Source organism: Bombus terrestris, chromosome 1 (assembly GCF_910591885.1).
Source record: "Bombus terrestris chromosome 1, iyBomTerr1.2, whole genome shotgun sequence".
Taxonomy (NCBI): Eukaryota; Metazoa; Arthropoda; class Insecta; order Hymenoptera; family Apidae; genus Bombus; species Bombus terrestris.
This window is the reverse complement of record NC_063269.1, coordinates 5,700,612-5,720,213: the sequence shown is the minus strand read 5'-3', so window position 1 is coordinate 5,720,213 and position 19,602 is coordinate 5,700,612. Positions and strand designations below refer to the sequence as shown.

The window sequence follows — 19,602 nt, the reverse complement described above, 5'->3', positions numbered from 1 at the left end:
AGATGAGAATATCGGTCACGTACCTTGTAAATGAAGATAAACGCGATCAGAGTGGCGAAGTTTTCCTCCGTGAACCGCGTGATGTAGCACACGAAAGCACTAGCGTCGATCGCCACGAGGATTACCAGAATCAGTGTTATCCACGAGCCGATCCAGAAGCGGAACGACATGTAGTTCCAATCTGATTTCCTGCGAACATAACGATATACTTTTACGTTATCCACGAAACCTCTTACGTCGTAAGAACCTACTCACTTGCAAAATTCGTAGACTATCGTCTCGAAGACTAAGACCGGGCCGGTGGAACCGAGAATGGTGAGAGGTTGACCGGAGAAAAATCCATATCCGATGCCGCAAACGAAACCGGAAACGAGCGACTCCATGGCGGCCATATTTTTGCCTGTGGCTTCGCTCAGCAAACCACCGAATGTAATTATAGGCGAGAGGCAGGCAAAATACAGGAAGATAAAAGAGGCTACGCATTGAAGGGCCAACGCGTCCTTGAAGTCGGAAAAATAAAACGGCACTTTTCTTTTTATGTCGTTTACCAAGCCACCGAAAAGCCTGCCAGTTCTCGACAGACCGGATTCTTCCCTTAACTTTTGCTCGTCTGCTTCGTCGTCTAGGTCTTCCTTCGGTTTCTCTTCTTTTGGTCGCTTCCTTACATCCTGAGCAAATCGATCGTTATGGTTGATTATGAAAATATAAAATTCTCTATTTGCGAATGATTTCTCATGTATATTTTACCTGCGAAGGAATAGCGGCAGGCGGTTCTATTCTGATCGCAGGGTCCCATTCTCCTGGCGGTAGAACCGTAACAGCGTCCAAAAACTCGTCGATTCCTGCAAGCAGATGATTTCTGTTCTTGGCCTTGTACGCCACATCGTGGAAGACCTCGTCGGACATCAGCGTAGCCATGGCACGGCCAATCTCGTGGAAACCTGTGATTCCACCCTACGATGAGAACAAAGTGTATGTTATGGTTAAAGGAAATTGTAAAAGTTCAGGATAGATAGAGAAGGAATGCCAGACACCAATAAACGAACTTATTACGCACGAAACAACTAAGAATCGAGAGAAACAGGAAGTTGTCGGAAGTTCTCGTTCGCGTGCGATGCGTAGGCTGTGTCATTTCAACGTTATATGTTAAGAAAAGTTCGTGATACTCCGTCATTCGCGAATCATAACGACATTGCAATCATCTAGCGAATTTAGAGCTCCTCCTATTCCTTATTTTTTATCAAATACGAGCACGACTATACATTCAACGCGGTATCTATTTAAATCTGCACATTTCATACGTTGCGCAATTCTACTATATGGAATTGAAAGTAAACTTTACCATTAATAAAATGAAACTGAAACTATGGAAGATACTTATTGCTTACTGTAGAAAAAACGATTATAAGTTAATAATATTTTGATAAAAGTGCCTCAATTACAATTAATATTTTATTTAACAATTGCAATTTTTTGTAAATAGGTTTCAAGACACTTTTAACGATAACTCAAATAAGATGATTTGTATCATAAAACGCCGGACTTGGGAAACATTTCAAACTTCAGACCTTCGAGCAAATGTATATTTATCATCGCCAGTTGCTGCAACATTCGAGCGAAGAAATAGATAATATTGATTACCGTTTTGAAGCGACAAGGTTTCAGAGTTTTGAAAATTAGCATATACCATACATTGGACATAAAAAATTTGCAGCTGTAGGATTCTATTACATAAGCGAAGGTGATAAAGTGACATGTTTCGAATGTCAAGCAAAGATATGGTATTGGATAGAAGGTCTTTATTCGCAAATTTAATTATGCTAATGTACTAATTGGAGTGGATCCAGCAGTTATACTGTCATTAGCAAGAAGTACAGATATATGCATAATTGTAGAAATGTATTTATAAATAATTACCTACATCTAGTCCTGATAACCATAACTTCTCAACGGAATTAGAACCATCAATCACAGCTAAACTTTGCTGTTTAAGTCTGGGAAGGACTAAGGAATTAGTATATCCTGAGTATGCTGGTTATAATGCTAGACCACATGCATTTGCAACATGGCCAAAATCTATGCCACAAACGAAGGAACACTTAACAGATGCAAATTTTAGAAGAGATAGTTTACAAGATTGGGAAACACAAGATGATCTTTGCAAAGAACAGACCAAGTGGTAACTGAGAATAAATGTTAAGAAAAAAATAGAATAGATTCTAAGTTAGAAACTACTTGGCATGTCCCTCGATAAAAAATAAAAATCAAATAAAATAGGGTAAATTCATGTGCATTGTTTTCTGGCATAAATCTTATAAGTATGTGCAGTTAACTTTTTCAGAAGATGAAGAGATACCAATGGTAGTAGCGTGTTCCTTTGTAAAATGGGAGAAAAGACACAATGCACATGAGTCTACCCAATTTTGTTTGCTCCTTTACTTTTCATTAATGTTCATTAATTAACAGTTGGAAGAGATATGCGGAGAAATCCTAACATCAAACACCCACCACATGTGGATGATCATTCTGAGCATCCAGAATATTCCGAACCACTAGAGGACCACACACTGTAATAAACACAGTGTACCAACTACGAATAGATTGCGAAGAGCTGCAGAAGGTGCCATAGGCTGAAAATTAATTGAAAGTCGAGGATTCGAAACTAAGAACTTTCGATTAGGAATCCAAGCCTCGACCAATTTAGCTATCGCTGTTTTATTTACAAACATTATTTAAGAAAGTATAATAGGGAGTTAAGAAGTTGATTGCCAGAATGTTACGGGAAGGCGGGGACAAGAGATAACTCAGTTTGCTCCGTCTGTCCCCACTTCTGACACTGTCACAATGTTTAGATAAAGTACATGATGTCAGATGTAGTAGTAGGATTTGAGTATCAGCGAGAGGTTGTAATCACATATATACATACATACAATCTACAAACGTAGAAACAGAGGGAAAGAAAGAAACAGAAAACAATCCACAATCGAGTTCTCAAGATAATAATATTCAGGGTATTGCAAGCAATAGAATCCGTGACAGAAAGTGTAGAAAATACATGAATATAAATCTCAAAATATTAAACCTACAGAGAGTGCAAGAATGTGTAAAATATGTTATAACGTAGAATTAGAAGTAGCATTTTTAGTATACAGATATTTAGACATACGATTGTTGATGTAAAACGTGATCTTGGCGTGACAATTTGTGTAGCGTGAACCTATTACGATAAGTGTACAAGTTTTCTTCTCGCTGTATTTCATACGTATTCATAATATTTCAACAATTATATATAAAAATACATTGCATACATTGATAATATATTTATGGTGATCCTATAGACCATCTAACTAATTGAATCAGTATCAATGAACGAAACACTTGTATGTAAAAAATGATTTTATTATTGATTGGCTAATACTAGTTAATTGTCAATGTTCATGAATCTATATCAGAACAAAAAGGTATTAATTATTTTGAGTTTGTTTTATAGTTGTATTTATGCAGTTATTTATATTTGTTGTCATAGTGTTTGCATACATGCTAACAATGAATAATCTCAGAGTGTAGCAAATAAATTAATATTTTGAGAAGTTTTATAATGTTTTGGAACTATGAATTCAATTCTAATCAATCATTCCCATAGAAATGAACCCATTCCCATTATATGCAACTGTTTATAAATATTGGCTTGACCTGTTAGATGTCAACACGTTTACCACCCCTTTGAGATCATTATATAAATATAAATATTATTAGAAAATGACCATTGGTTATATCTTACTTCAAAAATTTCAATCCGAGCAGAATGCCTCCTTAAAATAGATTTAAAATGAGACATCGGTGAGTGATCGATTAAAGAAATAAACCCGTTCATTATGTCGAGATTAAACAGATTAATTTACTGACCCTCTAGCAAAGATTGGCGAAAGCTTACAAGACAAAGAAAAATGTATTGAAGATAAAGGATTAGAATTGTGCACAAATGCTTCGTAAAAATGCTTCAAAGTCGTTTCATCTAGTCTAGTGGATTGAAATGGATCGCTTCAGTCATCTGAAGATTCACTGTGGTCGATAAACTAAAGATAAAACGTTCGCTGATGAAAAGAAACGCGACAAATCATTGGAAAAAATCAAGCTCTCACCGAAGCTAGGTAAAAATCGGTTTGTATATCCCTCTCTCGAGATCGAGAATAGTCCAGGCAATCAGAGTAGACAATTGCTTCGTTAAAACGTTAATTACGCGAAAGGAGCTTTTCATCGAGTTACCCGAGAATCCATATCTGCCCGATAGGTACACACAATTGATGCTCTGTTAGCGATGCACGCTACAATTGATATTCCAACTGAAATCGCTTTACTCATCGACAAAGTGCTTTTGTCTAGATTTCAAACGAATCTTACCGTAGGTCCGAGCAGGACAAATATAAATCTTGTTGGCACAGGAACTTCCGTTAAGTCACCCATTATTCCCGCCTGGCTTAGCCGAATAAAGGCTGACAGCGTTTTATCTAAAAAATCGACTTCTCCTACGAGAATGTTGCTCGCCTCGGCTCCAGCTGGTATTTTCCGCATAAAATGAGTATTACCCTGGTGAAAAGATCATAAAGAAACATTTCTACGCACAGTCTGATTACGATGGATGAGATCGTTAAAGTCTACGAACCTTGTGATTTGCGTCTCCGTTTTCTAAGGCGGACGAACTGTGATTTCGGCTAATTGACACGCTGCTTGGACTTCGATCCATCCCGTTGGTGCCTGGTTCTTGGCCTGAAAGAAATCTAGCTTACCGCCTACTGCGTCTTCCCAAGGTAAATTACAACGAGAAGTCGCGTGGGCAATGTAATCGAGGAGCTACATATTTTTCCGTTTCCTCTCAATTACCACCTCTATCCAGCACCGCTAAAAGTTAGATAGTTGCGGCCCACGTTCACGTGTCGAAAGCGTTTCCGAGTTGCGGGAATCTGATAATAAAGACTTCGCGGGTCAACGAAGAACGAAGAGATTACGTCGTAGATCGGAATTACTTCTGTTTTTCCTTTTTCAACGCGAACGTCAATTTTCAATTCGAAGATTCCCCGTGCAGAAGCCGTGTAGAACTTTCGTTAAATATCAGGAACACGTAACTCAATCCTTTCGAACGGTAACCAATACGGTAAACTTTTCCGATAAATTGACCACATAGCTGCGGCCACTCGAGGACGGAGTCGATTTTGTTTTCCGTGTTCCCACTTGCCCTCAATAATCGTTTGCCGATAGAGGTGTTATTTTAAACATCGTCGTTTCAACCTCGATGATCGCGGAGCGTTCGTTCGACTCGGGATTCCGACAACTCGTAATACTCTCTCGTCGTTCAGACTTCCGTGTTGAGAGAGTACGTGATATGATTATAGCGTTGTATAGTTTGCTACGGGAAATTTACGGCGACGAGAGGGTTCTCTAGTATGTTAAAAAATAAGAAAAGTGCCAAGCACAGTAAAGCAGTTTACCGGGATTACCGGGTATGGCAAGGAAGCGGCTACCGGCATTCAGCGCTGGCCCACTGCCGTGACTTGTAGCGCCGGCGATCGCCGGGGCAGAATTCGATTCCTCCACTAAAAATGAGCATGAAACACACACCAGGATCGTTCTTTATTTACAGAGGAAGGACCCAAGGAGGAAGGAAATCCCATTTTCATTCAGTGCACTACGTTTCGCCAACGGTTGCCTACCGAGCGAAACTCGCTCCAACTCGCAACTCGTTAGCGAGATCGTAATCGTTTATCGTTTAGGGGAAATAATAAAAAATCGCAAAGACAGGAAAGGAAGATTAGTTGGAACGCTGAAAAGGCAGATGTTAGTCGATTATAAGTATGACAGTTAATAGTACAAAGTATATCGAGTAGTTAGAGTATACATTGAGTCACGTGCATATTATACAATTAGAGAGATCATGCCTCCTGATTAGTACTGTGAAGGTTCACCTATGCGTTCCCGCGATCGTGCACTTCCTTCGAATCGCCTCTATCTCAGGAGAACGTGAAAAGAATTGCTTGGAATTCCGTGTATCTGTGTCGCGTCATGGTCGCAGTAGTAACGGTCGACACTCGCCAGACACGAGCGTCCTTCCGAGTTGCATTTGCGAGTCCGACCGATAATGAACGCGTTCTGTGCAATACTTAATTACTGTAGAACACCGAGAAGTCCACGGGAAAACGAATAGTGGGAGACGATGCATAATCGATACGGAAATATATGTCAGGGAATATTACATTATTGCGGTTCTAGAATATATACGAGAAAATGAAAAAAGAGAGAGAGAGAGAGGGGGGAGAAGAGACAACGAAATGCAGAGAATTACCAAGTAGACGAGAGTACGAAAGACACTGATTTGTGCTCTATCGATTAAAATTTATAAGAACAATAACCACCTGACAGTCTAACCTTTTAGTTGACACATCGCGAACCATGCTGTGAATCCGACCACGTGGGGAATGCCGAATTCGTCTGATTGAAAAATAAGAAACAAGTGTAAATATTCGTACCACGATCGATTCAGGCGAAGTCGATGGACTTATTATCCATGTAGTCACATGTAGCCACTATACACCATACTGACGAATTTTTACGCAAAATGAAAACGAATCGAATCTTGCGTGCACGTTTATACAAATTATTCGTGAATAAAGGTTAATGTTTAATAGCGGGTTAAAACGTTATTCGTAGACAAGGGTGGAATACTGTTGGACAATGAGAACAAAGGGATGTAGAAAGCTGCGAAAGCACCGTAACCCAAGGCAATCGAGGCTGCTTAGCCTTAGTTTGGCCTACGTTATACCTGGAACTAGAAGGTACGGTCCTTTCAGATCTTTCGCTTCTTTCGAAAGCAGAGCCGTATTCGAATTTGGGCAACTGCTACTGCGAGCGACGGAGGGAGCGTAGGCGTCCCTAGCGTCGCGACGCTCCTGTAAATCTGACGTCAACAACGCATGCAAACCACAAGTACAGTCGGAATCTGAAAATGTCGAGCGTGTTGCACGCGTTTAGTGTGAGGAAATTTTGAAAGGTCTAAAGTGCTGCCGGATATTTTCCACCCCACTCACATACCGTTTACATTTCTCCAATTTCTCGTTCAACATGTTTGGCATAATGTCGAGTAAACAAATAATATAATAGATAAATATTTTAAACAAATTAAGTGTTTCGCAAAAGGGAAAAGAAATAAAGTGCAGAAAATATTTAGAGTTTAAAAAGAGAAATACGCTTGATCGAATCGGGATAATCGAAGGAACGCGTTTTGTTTCAAATGACCGCACGCGCGATAGTTAAATATTAATACTCTTTTTCTCAGATGACATCGAATGATCTAATCGAAAATGCATGATGGCGAACTTACTCTTCGAAGAGGAATGATTTCGACCTATTTCGGCCAAGGATCTGATAATTGGTAGCCTGGACATGTTGTTATCCTTGCGTCTCTCATGTTGATGCCGATGCCTCACCAGAAGAGCTTCCCTGACCTGTATTCCAAATAGCTTTCTCGTTAAAACTTGTTCTTAAACATTTCATAAGCCAGAGAGAGAGAGAGATAGAGTCTGGTCACGAGCCTCCATCCATACCTTTTCCCTCGCCTCGATCGGCAAGGAGCCCTTGTTGATCATGTTATCGAGTACCAAATCGGCGATTTGTTCCAAACTCGCCGCCTCCATGTCCAACATCACAGTTCCATTTAACAGCAGGCTCCTTAGCTCGAAAAGAGCGTGTAGCGAGAGCGTCGCTACGTGAGGTTTGCTCCACCTATTTCCACCCTCCTCCACGTCTTCCTCGAACTTAATCCACCTGAATGGAAAATGTCAAGATAAATATTATATTTGTCCGATATCGAGAAAGAATTTCGTCATTGCCGAGAATAAAAGGTTCTAAGGAGTCGCGACTACCTGGCCGTTTCCTTCCATTCCATCTCGTCACCATCCTTGACGAGCTCCTCCATCTCGGAGAAGAGGGGGTGGGACTCGTGTGCATCGTCCCCGACTTCCTCGCCCAGAATAAACTGCACCCTCTGGGCTGGCGGCGTAACTGTAATTTCAGACGTGCTTCTTGAACCACCAGGCTTCTTGTCGTTTGGTAAAAGAACAAACGGAACAACGGAACATTTTATGTATACATTATATAAAACAGAGAAAGAGAACACTTCTGATAAAACACCATATCGAGATGTTTGAACTACTTGTAAAATTTAAAGTTGATTAAAATGACATCGGGTGAACTCCGAATAACCTTACGATGATCTGCAACAAATAGGTGATCGCTATATGATAAGATCTTGAGCGGTTTCAAAACCATCTCCGTCAAATGACTTTCACGTGACGCTTCAAATGATCTTTGTACGGCCTTCGAATGATAAAACGACCTTGAGATGACTATGAAAGATCTTGAAATGACATTGATATGATGGAACGACCTTCGGATGATATCGATATGACCTCTAACCACCTTCAAATGAATGTCGAATGACTTTTGGTACGTATGTATCTTATAACTGTGTTTTTCAGTGCAATAAACGATGTTTTCAGCCAGTTCAAGTGCATTGTTTGTAAAAACAACGAAAGAATGTTGTGCGTACATCGTTAAATAGTAGGGAAGAAACGTGAAGTTTGCGAAAAGAGAGTTGATAAGTTCACCTTCGAAAATGCGAGGCACTCTGAGAGCAAAAGTATGCTAGTATCAGATCGAGCAGTGCAGAATGATCAACGCAAATATTGCGTGCATAATGACAAACGACACATGCATACGCTTAAGAAAAGTGTTAGAAATGTATTTTTTTTTTCGAATTATCGCAAGCTGTTCTATAGTGATGCATGTAATCGCAAGTAGAGTCGAGTGTCATATCGAAAAATATCTAACGAGACCATTCGTATGGTTGTATCCGATTAGGATTATTACGAATTATTGTTTCGTTTCGCTGACCGTAAGAAAATTCAATCTTTTTGGTTCGCGGAATATCTACGTAAAGATAATCTACATTAACGCAATCGCGTCACGCAAACGAATGCAGCACTCTTTATGTAACAGCAATAAATAGTGTAACAAGTCGTGAGTCATTATATCGTACACATAACGATTTGATCTGATAAATATTAATCTTCTTCGAGCTGGATCATGCTACAACGTGAGTACAAATTACGAATCTAATCGAACGTAATAACTCGCCAAATTGCTGGAGCGATTACGGCAGCCTTGACGAGATCCTCAGGTATAATTGCTCTTCGTTGTTTCTTTAAATCGTCGACTCTTTCTCTTACATTTTTTAAATGTGCCTGAACGATTAAGCGAACACTGAAAGTTTAGGGAAATGGAATTTTCGAGCCATCTTCATCTTCACGTACGAATGATCTCTTTGGTAAGTGTGTCCGAGAATACATAGAATTCAGTTACGTGTATTTTAGCTTACGTATCATCTCGCCGTCGGGATCGCAGATATTAGATAGTCGACTCCTTCGAGTCATCAGCAATTGTCCTGAAACGTCAACGATACAACAAACATTGACGCCAGTTCGCCGATCAACTACGAATTCCGCCCAATTACTCTTTCATAGTTTCGTTTTTCACGGTGACTCGACACGTCGTGCAAGAGTGTGTTTCCGCGTGGCTTCTCAAACTCGAAACTTGGCCATCTCGTCGAATCAACGAGAAATTACCTGGAGCCAGGTGGCTGATATTCTTCAGAAGGTTTGCCACATAAATAGCTTCTCTTGGACGAAATTAAAAATGTCGCTTGCAGGTGACACGGGTGACAGGAAAAAGGGAAGAAAACGCGAGTCATAGCTTCGATATACATTCAAATAGCGTCGATAGAGATTAAACGACTGCGTTGAGCATAGAATCATAGGTTTATCAAATGAATATATAAATAAATCTATTTTATCGGAACGAGGAACTGCGGCCAGCACCTTTAGGAGGATGACACGTTTTCAGACCAACGATCTAGTATTACCCAAACGCGAATCATACTTATACGTGAGCGCGTTTCTATAAGAATTTGTTACCAACATTTTTTCCCAGCTTCTTGTAAGGAGAACAAGGAATAGAGGCGAACTATCTCGCGAAACAAGGGCTGGAAACCCTTGTCAGAATCCGATATCGGTCACACCCTCTTATATTCAGTGTGCCAAAGATAAGGTGAACAACCAGAGAAGTCGTGACAAGTGGTTGGCTGGTTGCCACATATCGTTCAATAATGCCGCAAAGTGCAACATACCATGTAACGTTTACCCGCGGGTTCTGCGGTAGCTACTTGAACGACACGACACCGCTAATGGATATGAACCAACCGTCGGAGTAGTTTTCAAAGCGTCACGGTCCGTATGAACGCGCGCGTACATTATACGAAAGAACCGTTTCAGCATCTGCTAGTAACGACGCTGTTTCGTTTTTTATTTCCGACAATAGCCGTGCGAAAGCATGCGAACGGCTTTCCTCGGGATGTTCCGCGATCTTAACGACGTGGCACAGCGTCAGAAACTTTTCGCGGTTCGTCGCGAAAGAAACTGGTTGGTCGGAACGTCTGTATCTCCACGGCTCGGTGGAAATTAAGCGAACCAAGAAGTTGGTGAGAATTTTCAGCCCTTCGTATCTTGACTTGAAGTGGCTTTCTTCAGCCAACTATAATAGTAGATCTTTTTGAAGCCGCACGAGAGCGATTAACTAAGTTCGATGTAGTAGCATCGAGGCTAAAGTAGCCTCGAAAACTCGTGACCTACAAGAGACATTTGTCTCCCGTTTCTATTCGTGGTGGTTATCGATTACGTCGGAGAGCGTCAGTCGTCCTTTACCGAAAGGGAAACACATGATACAGACACGGAGGAGACGAGATTAGGTTGGTCCTCTCGGTTTGGGACGGCGCGATGCGGCACGGCGCGTTAACCGATCGATCGTTTTACCGAAACGATGGGCGTGGATCCGTCGCGGTTTCAATTTTATGGATTAACCAACGGTGTAGGGAAACGTTAGTTGCGAGGGAAAAAACACGGGCAACCCTTTAGCTGGAACGCGGTCCGATAAGTAGCCGATTTAGAACAATTGGGGCTGCGACGCGACACAGGGAAAGATCTAACGGAGGGTAGAAAGCGAACTAGGGTGCGTACGAAGCAGAAACGCAAGCGAGGAGAAAACTTACTGGGCCTATCGTTGTCGACATTCTCCTTATCGGTACTGCTTGTTCCCAACTGACGTTGAGAATGATGGTGCTTGTGATGACGACGATGTCTCCTTTCGCCTGGTAGATGCACGCCCACATATACCGTGTGCGCTCTGTGACCTGGAAGCAGATGAAAGAGAACTCGCGTCAGTGGCTCTCGAGTCGACGTTCCACGACATTCCTACGATTATCGATAATAAAAATCCTATCGAGCACGACAGAAAGAGAAATTCACCGCGATCTTTTCTCTATCGGTCGAGGACACTCGGTGTCTCCCCTATCTTTGACCGACGACCGACAGACCTTTATAATTCCGTTGCCTCTTTCGATCTCCACGTTTCTTAAACCTTTTACACCCGCTCTACTACCGCTGGCTAGATCAATTTACGTCGGTCGATGCGAATAGTTACGAGTCAGCCGGATAATCCGAATCGATTTGTTCGTCTGTGGAATGTCGACGGTTCAAGATCGCACGGGGACAGGTGACCTCGAGCCCGGCGTTCAACGCAGACGAAAAGATCGCGACATTGCTAAACGGAATAACGATTTTCGAAGCACCGGCAACGCGTTCTATGAGCAAACACCGAAGCCAGATTCGTGTATCCAGCTGACCTACGCCGGAACGGTAGATATCGACGGCCCGATTAAATCGCAAAGAAAAATAAAGGTGCGAAATCTGGTTTCGATAATCGGCAGGAATCTTTTAAGAAAATCAGAATGTAAATGGAAGAAATTTCGATACCTTCGAAGTCTTTCTCGGTGTAAGATTGATGAGTGATCCGAACACCGGGATCTTTCGGAGCCTCGTCGTCACCTGTCCCACCTACGTGGGCCGCGCCACCTCCGCCTCCGATACCTGGCTGCATCCACGGTCTAAAAAATAAATCAAACGCACACGTGTAGCATCGAATGGTTAGGATAATTTTTCTGATTCTTTGTGAAATCACAAAAATTTTTAACAAAGTAGTTCTACGAAGATTGGAAGGTTATTTTGTTTCAATCGACAGCCTCGATACTCCGCGAACGATTTACCTTCGTCCGCCGCAGTAGCAGCGACGCGTTCAAAGATGTGTATTTCGTGGGCTCGTTATCGAAGTGAACAGATATTCGCACGAACACGATAGCGACTCGTCCGCTGCAGTAGCGACGCGTGAATATATCCGACTCTCCACAAAAGTACCGATAACGTGTAAATCGTTCCCCCGAATTCTCGTCTTTCAACGACGCTTATGAAGGAAAAACGCGCGTGGGATTGCGAAGTAACGCGGGGACGGTCGTCTGCTCGCGGTTACTGGCGATGCACACGCGATTTTATAATAATTAAACTTCCTCGACAGGAAGTACTTTGTTCGTGTTGCAGCGCGAGCACGCACGCGTTCTCTTATTTCCCTCTTCTCGCTTACTTGCTATCGAATCTTTACGCGTAGCGATTTGCAGCAAATTTGGTCGCCTATTTTTCAAATACGAGTACTCACGATGAATCATAGCTGTCAGATATTTCCTTAGGGTCCATACTTCGTTGCATTTTTAATTACGCACGACGAGAACTCCAATCGTGATAAACGTTGACAATGCTCGGCGATGTATTCGCGAAACAATGGCGGGAGTTCTGAGTGTTTCTGCTGCACGCGATTGACTTTGTATCTCTCGTGTTTCGTTTCTCGTAGACGCGTCATCTTCGTGGTAGATAGATGAAAATATGTGACATCCGTCAGTTTGAACCAACTCTTGTTTTTCCATCGACGATACTAACGAGCGATATTCTAACGTAGGTAATAGTTGCACGAAGATCGTGAATGGCTGTCACGCGATACGCGCAATCGGTTGACACGTGCGATTATAGACACAACCTGATTGCTATGTCAAAGCAGATTAGCTCGGAGTGTGTCGCACATGTATCTCGTGTAATAAAGCATCGTAAAAACGCGGCTCTTTTGCCGATACGATGCCGTATACTACGTGAAACCAGCACGTTCGCTAAGGATAATAATTGCACCGAACATGATGACAACGTTCCGAACGACATTGACCAGGAGACAAGAATTTACGAGCGGATCGTGAATGTTTCGCGCTACATAAGAAACTTAACGATCTATCCGATTTCATATGATGCTATACGATCTCATTTGGCGATCAGAAGACGTGCAATAACTTATTTTCTGTTTTTTATAGTAACTTACGTGTAATCATAAATAATAATAAATTACATTAACATCGCTGTAAAAACAAGCGATAAACGCGACGATTAATAAAAGGCCATTGAAAAACACATAAAGATGTACATATATGATAATAATCAATCGTGAAAGAGAATTTGTTACCGAAAGAACTATATGTACAAATGCGATCGATTATTCCGTTTTTACTATACGTTTGTCTTCGTATTTTCTCTTTACTTTGAACGAATAAACGACGTTCTGAAATGGGAAAGTCGGAGAGTATAGATCGAGGGAAGGAGGTTGAAGTGTATTGTTAACAATATAGGACAAATAATATTTTTTATATTAACAATGTACGTCGAGGATACGGTTGTTCGGGCCCGTTGCACCGTATTCTTAATTGTGCAAATTGCTTCGCTGACTGCTTCGACTTTTTTGCCGGAAATATCTCTTCGCTGAAATGCAGCTTGTGTAATCTTGCGGTGTAGATAGCGGTTTGATATCGCTTTTGTATTTTTAAGCTATGTTTGTATGGTTGTCGTGTTATGTACACATATAATTGGTTTACGGCCTGTTAATATATGATATATTTTATGATATAATTATGATCTATTTTACTATTAATATCGTTATATCGTCAGAAATCCTTTAAATCACTGCGAGGCATTGGTGGCACTCGATCTTAGCGAATATTCATAATATCTTTGACTACGAATACAATAAACGTATTATCACTGATGCAAGTTGTATTTTAATACAATCGTAAAACGAAGATGCGCAATTCGTAACCGGTTTCTCTGCTCCTTCGTCTGATTAAATTTCCACGAAGCACGAACGTTCGTGGAAGTTTCGTATCGTGGGATGCGAGGAAACGCGTTCACCAAATACGCGAGATAGCAGGACCGCGAGAATCGATCAGATTTTCGGTGTAACGAAGCCAAAGCATTCGAAGAAGCTTCCTCTAATCGAGGCCGATTGCCGGAATGTCAAGATCGCGACAAACGTCAAACAGTCAGCCGAGGATTACCAGCCGTCAAGTGGATAATTACCGGGTTATGATTATCTACGTCCCACCTATGTGTATACATACATATACATGTAGTTTTACATAATAGACCATCTCGTCTTCCGCTTCGACGAAGGGAGAGTGGCATAATAAACGAGGGCAGCACACGATAATTGTTTAATTGTTGGAGGTCAATCTGGTGTTCGTCGATACGAAAACACGGGAAATACGACGATTCGTACTTTCAAAGATCTACCGACTCTCTGCTTTCCAAAATTTCTCGTACTTTCGAAGTTCCACCGAAGCCAAACGTCAACTGATCGATGCACGCGACAAATTCGAAATGCTGGCGAATGAAACGCGTGCGATGGCCGATGCTAAAAGCGCACAAAATCCACAACGATTGCTAAGCAACGGAAAGGTCCATCAGACCGGTCAATGAAATGCATTAACGAGCGATAACAACGTCAAATGAAAAAGTCCTTGCGATACGGTATTTTTTGTAATTCGACCAACGAGTATCGTCTGGGACAAAGTTGTGCCGCTCGCGCGGATACCGGTCCGTATAATTGAAACGTAAAAGTATAACGATCGAAATAATCGTCAGTTACGGGCAGTAGTCGCCAAAACAATCGACGACCAAGTCGACTATGAGTCGCTCGATTCGTAAGATCCGAGGAGAATCGCGATCGATGCAGGCTCTTTGCCAAGAGACGACACGATCATTTGAATTTCGATCAATTTCTAAACCGAGATCCAAATAGACGTATACATGTATATGTATATACGTAGTGAAAAAGTCATCAGAGTCTCTTCGTCGTATATAGCGCTCATTGTAATAACTGTAGTTGGACTATCAGATCGTTAGAATGACATTGTTCCGGAAAAGCAGCGATGCGCTTTAACATTGAAATTATTCTCGCGCGTTGGCGAGCTGCGAAGAAAATTTCGCAATGTAGCGTATTACGCGCATCACTTGCAAGAGCATAGTAACATGCAAGGTGGTACCGACTATCATGTTAAACTTGGAAAACTACGGAGGAAATAATAGAAAATAATAGGTATATACAGTGACGCGATACATGTACATGTTTGGTGCTTCGTATTCGACTATCGCGAACTACGGCTCGGAATCGATGTCAACGATATAGCGTGACACATCGCCTAAACAATTAGTTTCTTCAACTTTCGTATGTATTTTCCTCTGCTTTTTTCGTTCGCTGTTTGCTTTATTTTATACCGATATGCTTGCCGGTGTGAAATCGCATAAAACGTTAGTTCGGGAGATTTTGTTTAACGTACAATTTGTTAATCGCGTCTGAACGAAAATAGACTGATAGATATTGCAGTGTATTGTTTTTGTATAATTTTGCAGACCAATATCCATGAAAAATCCAATGACGATGCACAGCGATACAAAGTCGAGTAAAGCGAAAAATGGACCGCGATAACACACGATAACAGATAAATTAAAGCTTCTAAAGTATAGTCACTGTATTTAACGCGGTAGCGTGGAAAAGTCTTTGAGGCAGGTATCACTTGAGTTTACGGAAACGAATGCAAATATGCTAAGAAATGTGGGAAGAACGCTATCGACAAACGCTAATAGATATGACGAGGAATTTTCATTTACGGAACGACGATAAAGGGGAAGCGTCTAATGCGTTCGGTATTTAAACGCGCTGATAAAAATAATCTTTGTACCTAAAAATTCGGCCTTGCACAATCATCGATAAAGATCCTATCTATCGTATTGAGTAACGTTGAGGTTAAAGTGCACCTCCGTGCCATCATGTTTTTTTTCCTTTAATCAAGAAGTTACATTCGAGAGAACAAGACTGTTCTTTCATTATGCGAATCAATGTGTTCGCGTTTTCTGTTTCGAAAGTCAAATAACTCGAATATAATGCTTCTTGTTCGTTTTCATTATGTCAGAAATTGGTGAGAAAGGCGCGAGTTGTTGTATGTTCAGAGTCATTGGAAATTTACATCGTACTTATATACGCGCCTCCAATTCCTTGTAAATCGAGCCAAGGATAAATGTGGTTACCTCGAATCGTACTCGAAGGCGTTAGAGTTCATGATCCGGCGTTTCTTCCTCCGATACTCGAGCGAGGAAGCTGGGATGATACGATGGCTACGATCGGAGCGGATGAACGACGATGGGGTTAAGTAGTTGGATGACGATCGGTCAGACGGCGGTCCTCATAGCCGAATTCGAGTAATGTGCAAATAGAGACGCCAATGTGGGCGTAATACACTCTCGATGAGACACTTTCTGGTACGGTGACACGATGCTGGCACGAAAGCACGTTGGCACGGCAGGCTGCTAGACAGACAGCGGAATCGCGGTCTGCACCGGTTGATCACACTCGCGCGCCCACTCTTACACTCGTTACGTAGTTTATACGCACGTTTACGTATGTCCAAGCAGCGCGATGATCGTCGATCGACTGTTTACTACCAGCTGACACCGATGTGTGCTTGTGTTCCAAGGGCTTACCGCCGACGATGGTCAGTGGCAGTCGAGGAGCGTTAGTCAGCCAGTCATCGCATAGTTTGCTAGTAGTCATCGGTCATTTGTTGTTTCGCATACGTATAGCTAACGCTGATAAGTCAACTTCATTCAGATAACGCTTCAATATCGTGCTCTCTGGAAGATCGTTTGAACGTGCGCAACTTTGTTTCATGACTCACAAATTTTACCAATTCCGTCTCGTGTCGCAAATGACCCGGTGGAGTTTTCGCGTGAACGATGCGGGAGAATCGACTTACGAGTTTCTCGACTTGCCAGATGTCCCAAGTAATTCCCTTTCCCCTTCGCGAACGACAAACTTTCCCTCTTTTCATATTCTCGTGACGTCTTTTCCACTTTCGAGATAGATAGGTGATATTTGAAAAGAAAATGGAGCGTGTGAGCGTGGCCACGCGTGCCGATTAAATAGACACAATCAATTCTCGCGTAATTCACAAACGTTTGCGTTGAGAAATTGATACCGCGTTGTCTGTTTGCTCGCTCTTTGCAGCGCTTTGCTAATTTTTGTCCAAACAGCTAGTTTTCGAGGCAGGTTTTTTCATTTTAGCTGACAGGTGCGGAGCAGCCGCGTTCCGCGTCTCTAACGTACCGTCGTTTTACGATCATAGGCCAGATCGCGCGTCGAAACTATTTATGCTGCGGTTGCAAAAACCAACTGACTTATCGTCGTGTGGACCTACAAATATCAAGGAATCGATGGAAACCGTTCGAAACCAGTGTCAACTAGTTACGAGTCGAGATATTCATGTGATTAGATTCAGGTGAGATTGCAAGAAATTGTGACCAAGGTGGGGCATGCAATCGCGGCGCGTCAACAACGACGAGCAAACTGTTTAACCTTTCACTCATTATCATCTTGATAATCATCGATAAAAATAACACGGTTCGGTGGTTGACAGTTCATGGAAAAACATAAAGCATTTGTATCAGGTTTATACATATCAAGAATTATATTATATATGTATATTATCGTCGAATTATTGCACTCTTGTGCGTTGTGCGGGTAGTTCGGATCAGTTTACGGGAAACGAACGTCAGTGGACACGCGCTCACTATGTGTTAAGTTATTCTTCATTAGCGTTCATTCGAGCATCGCCTATCTTTCTAGTGTCAATCAAGAAGGAATCTTTCACAAGGAAACAACGATTGTCCGCTTCGCCTATCGTTATCGCTTGGTTAGATCTAAGTCGTTTAACGACTAATCTACAAAGAAGTGCGTTAATCACACTTAAGTAAAATATAATTACAAATAAAGCTTAGAGTTCCGATAAGCAGATACTTCACGGACCGCTTATCAGCCTAATGGCCCGATTACATTTACCTGTTGTTCGTTCGTTTTTCATTACGAATAGCTCTATCGTGTATCGATGAAAATCGTTTCTTCATCGGTCTTGTCAATCTTTCACGATCCACGACCTTTTCAGATATTTGTAGGTTTGGATTGACACGATCCAAAGTACGTCAAGAATTCTCTAGGGTAATTCAAGTACCGATACGAGAAAGAGAACATTGAAATATTTGCTTACCTTCTAATTTGCTGGAAGACTCGAACGTCGTTTGATCGCGAGTGTTTTTCCTTGCAACGCGATCACGTTATATCAGGCAGCCTGCATCACCGCGCGAAAACTCGCACGTCGGCGCACCAATCGGTACACTTTCACGATTTTGATCGCTACCCACCGGATCCACCGATATCCACGATTAGGATGTCATTTTACCTTCTCCACGAATACAGAGCTGCACGCTAAAAGCAGAAAAGGGGAAGATGCGGACGTTCGTGCGGAGAGGAATCGCGAACGAGTTGCCACGAGATAAAAGATTATAGCGAGCTGAACGACGAGTTATATTTTTCGAAAACGGAGACTCGTTACATTAACGCCCCTCCCTTGCTTTTCCAATTTAACACCATCTTGCCATTTGGGAATCGAAATACAAAGCGATCGACTGCCTCGCCCATTCTCTCTCTATCTAAATAGATATTATTCTTTCAATGCTGTGCTTGCAATCGTACTTATGTAACTTTACCTCTGTGATAAGCGAAATCTAGGAACGTGCTCGAGCATTTGCAAATTTTTTTTTTAACGTTCATATTCTTCTTATCGATTTAAAAACTAAGAATCGCGTGATATAATGGAAACATTGCCGATAGTTGCCTGTCAATCAGATTAGTTAAAAAAGAAACGAAGTTGTTCCTTTAATTTTTCAGTCATTACCGCGGATAATGATCCAAACATCGCGTGTTCAGACGCACCAAAGTTTTCTATTTCCATATTCTTTGCACGAAGAGGTATAAAACGATAATTTTGTCCGTTCTTTCGTTTATAAGTATTTTGTTCTTCGAGCTAACTTTTCATCTTAGCGAGTAAAATGGATAGAACGAGGTAAACGAGTAAATGTAGTGGCAAGTCGTTGGGCGAGAGTCGGTCATGACAGGTGTCAGGTCGCGAAACGATTAGAAGGAGAGGCAAGGGTCAACCACCGAGCAAGTTTAACGCGCGAGACCTCACAATCAGAGTTTCCTTTGAGATAGCAGTGGAATGTCATGTTCCTACGGCCGTGGCCAAACAGAGTGAATCAAAATCCTTTTGGGCTGGGTTCGGATCGGTGACAAATCGGAAGCAATAGGAAGATCGAGTGGCTCGAGTACGCGAGTACGTCGCTAGCGTAGTCGTTGAACCCCTGTGCTGTGTACTTGCTCACTGTGTGCAAGGACTCGAGCGAGGAACGT

General features: G+C 41.9%; 1 protein-coding gene and 1 pseudogene across 22 annotated transcripts in view; one reads left to right on the top strand and one right to left on the bottom strand.

Annotated features, from left to right (window-relative positions):
- The window catches only part of LOC100647489 (electroneutral sodium bicarbonate exchanger 1), a 27,684-nt gene extending 8,082 nt beyond the window's left edge, over nucleotides 1-19,602 (bottom strand). For 6 of the 22 annotated variants that reach the window (XR_007224012.1, XR_007224013.1, XM_048405680.1 and 3 more), the window contains exons 1-14: nucleotides 16,389-16,729; nucleotides 11,916-12,046; nucleotides 11,153-11,293; nucleotides 9,428-9,493; nucleotides 7,914-8,052; nucleotides 7,596-7,815; nucleotides 7,373-7,496; nucleotides 6,815-6,991; nucleotides 5,487-5,591; nucleotides 4,664-4,767; nucleotides 4,402-4,587; nucleotides 748-954; nucleotides 256-668; nucleotides 24-189 (exon numbers count right to left, since the gene is read on the bottom strand). Coding sequence is in view for 19 of the 22 variants with exons in the window: in XM_048405680.1 (XP_048261637.1) it covers nucleotides 24-189; nucleotides 256-668; nucleotides 748-954; nucleotides 4,402-4,587; nucleotides 4,664-4,767; nucleotides 5,487-5,591; nucleotides 6,815-6,991; nucleotides 7,373-7,496; nucleotides 7,596-7,815; nucleotides 7,914-8,052; nucleotides 9,428-9,493; nucleotides 11,153-11,293; nucleotides 11,916-12,046; nucleotides 16,389-16,420 (2,211 nt within the window). In the remaining 3 variants the exon portion in view is untranslated. Of the gene's footprint in view, nucleotides 1-23; nucleotides 190-255; nucleotides 669-747; nucleotides 955-4,401; nucleotides 4,588-4,663; nucleotides 4,768-5,486; nucleotides 5,592-6,420; nucleotides 6,484-6,814; nucleotides 6,992-7,372; nucleotides 7,497-7,595; nucleotides 7,816-7,913; nucleotides 8,053-9,427; nucleotides 9,494-11,152; nucleotides 11,294-11,915; nucleotides 12,047-12,205; nucleotides 12,388-16,388; nucleotides 16,730-18,400; nucleotides 18,619-19,376 lie in introns of those variants that run through there. The other 16 variants (XR_007224023.1, XM_048405721.1, XM_048405689.1 and 13 more) reach the window with 15 other exon arrangements.
- Nucleotides 1,501-3,562, top strand: LOC125385082 (annotated as a pseudogene).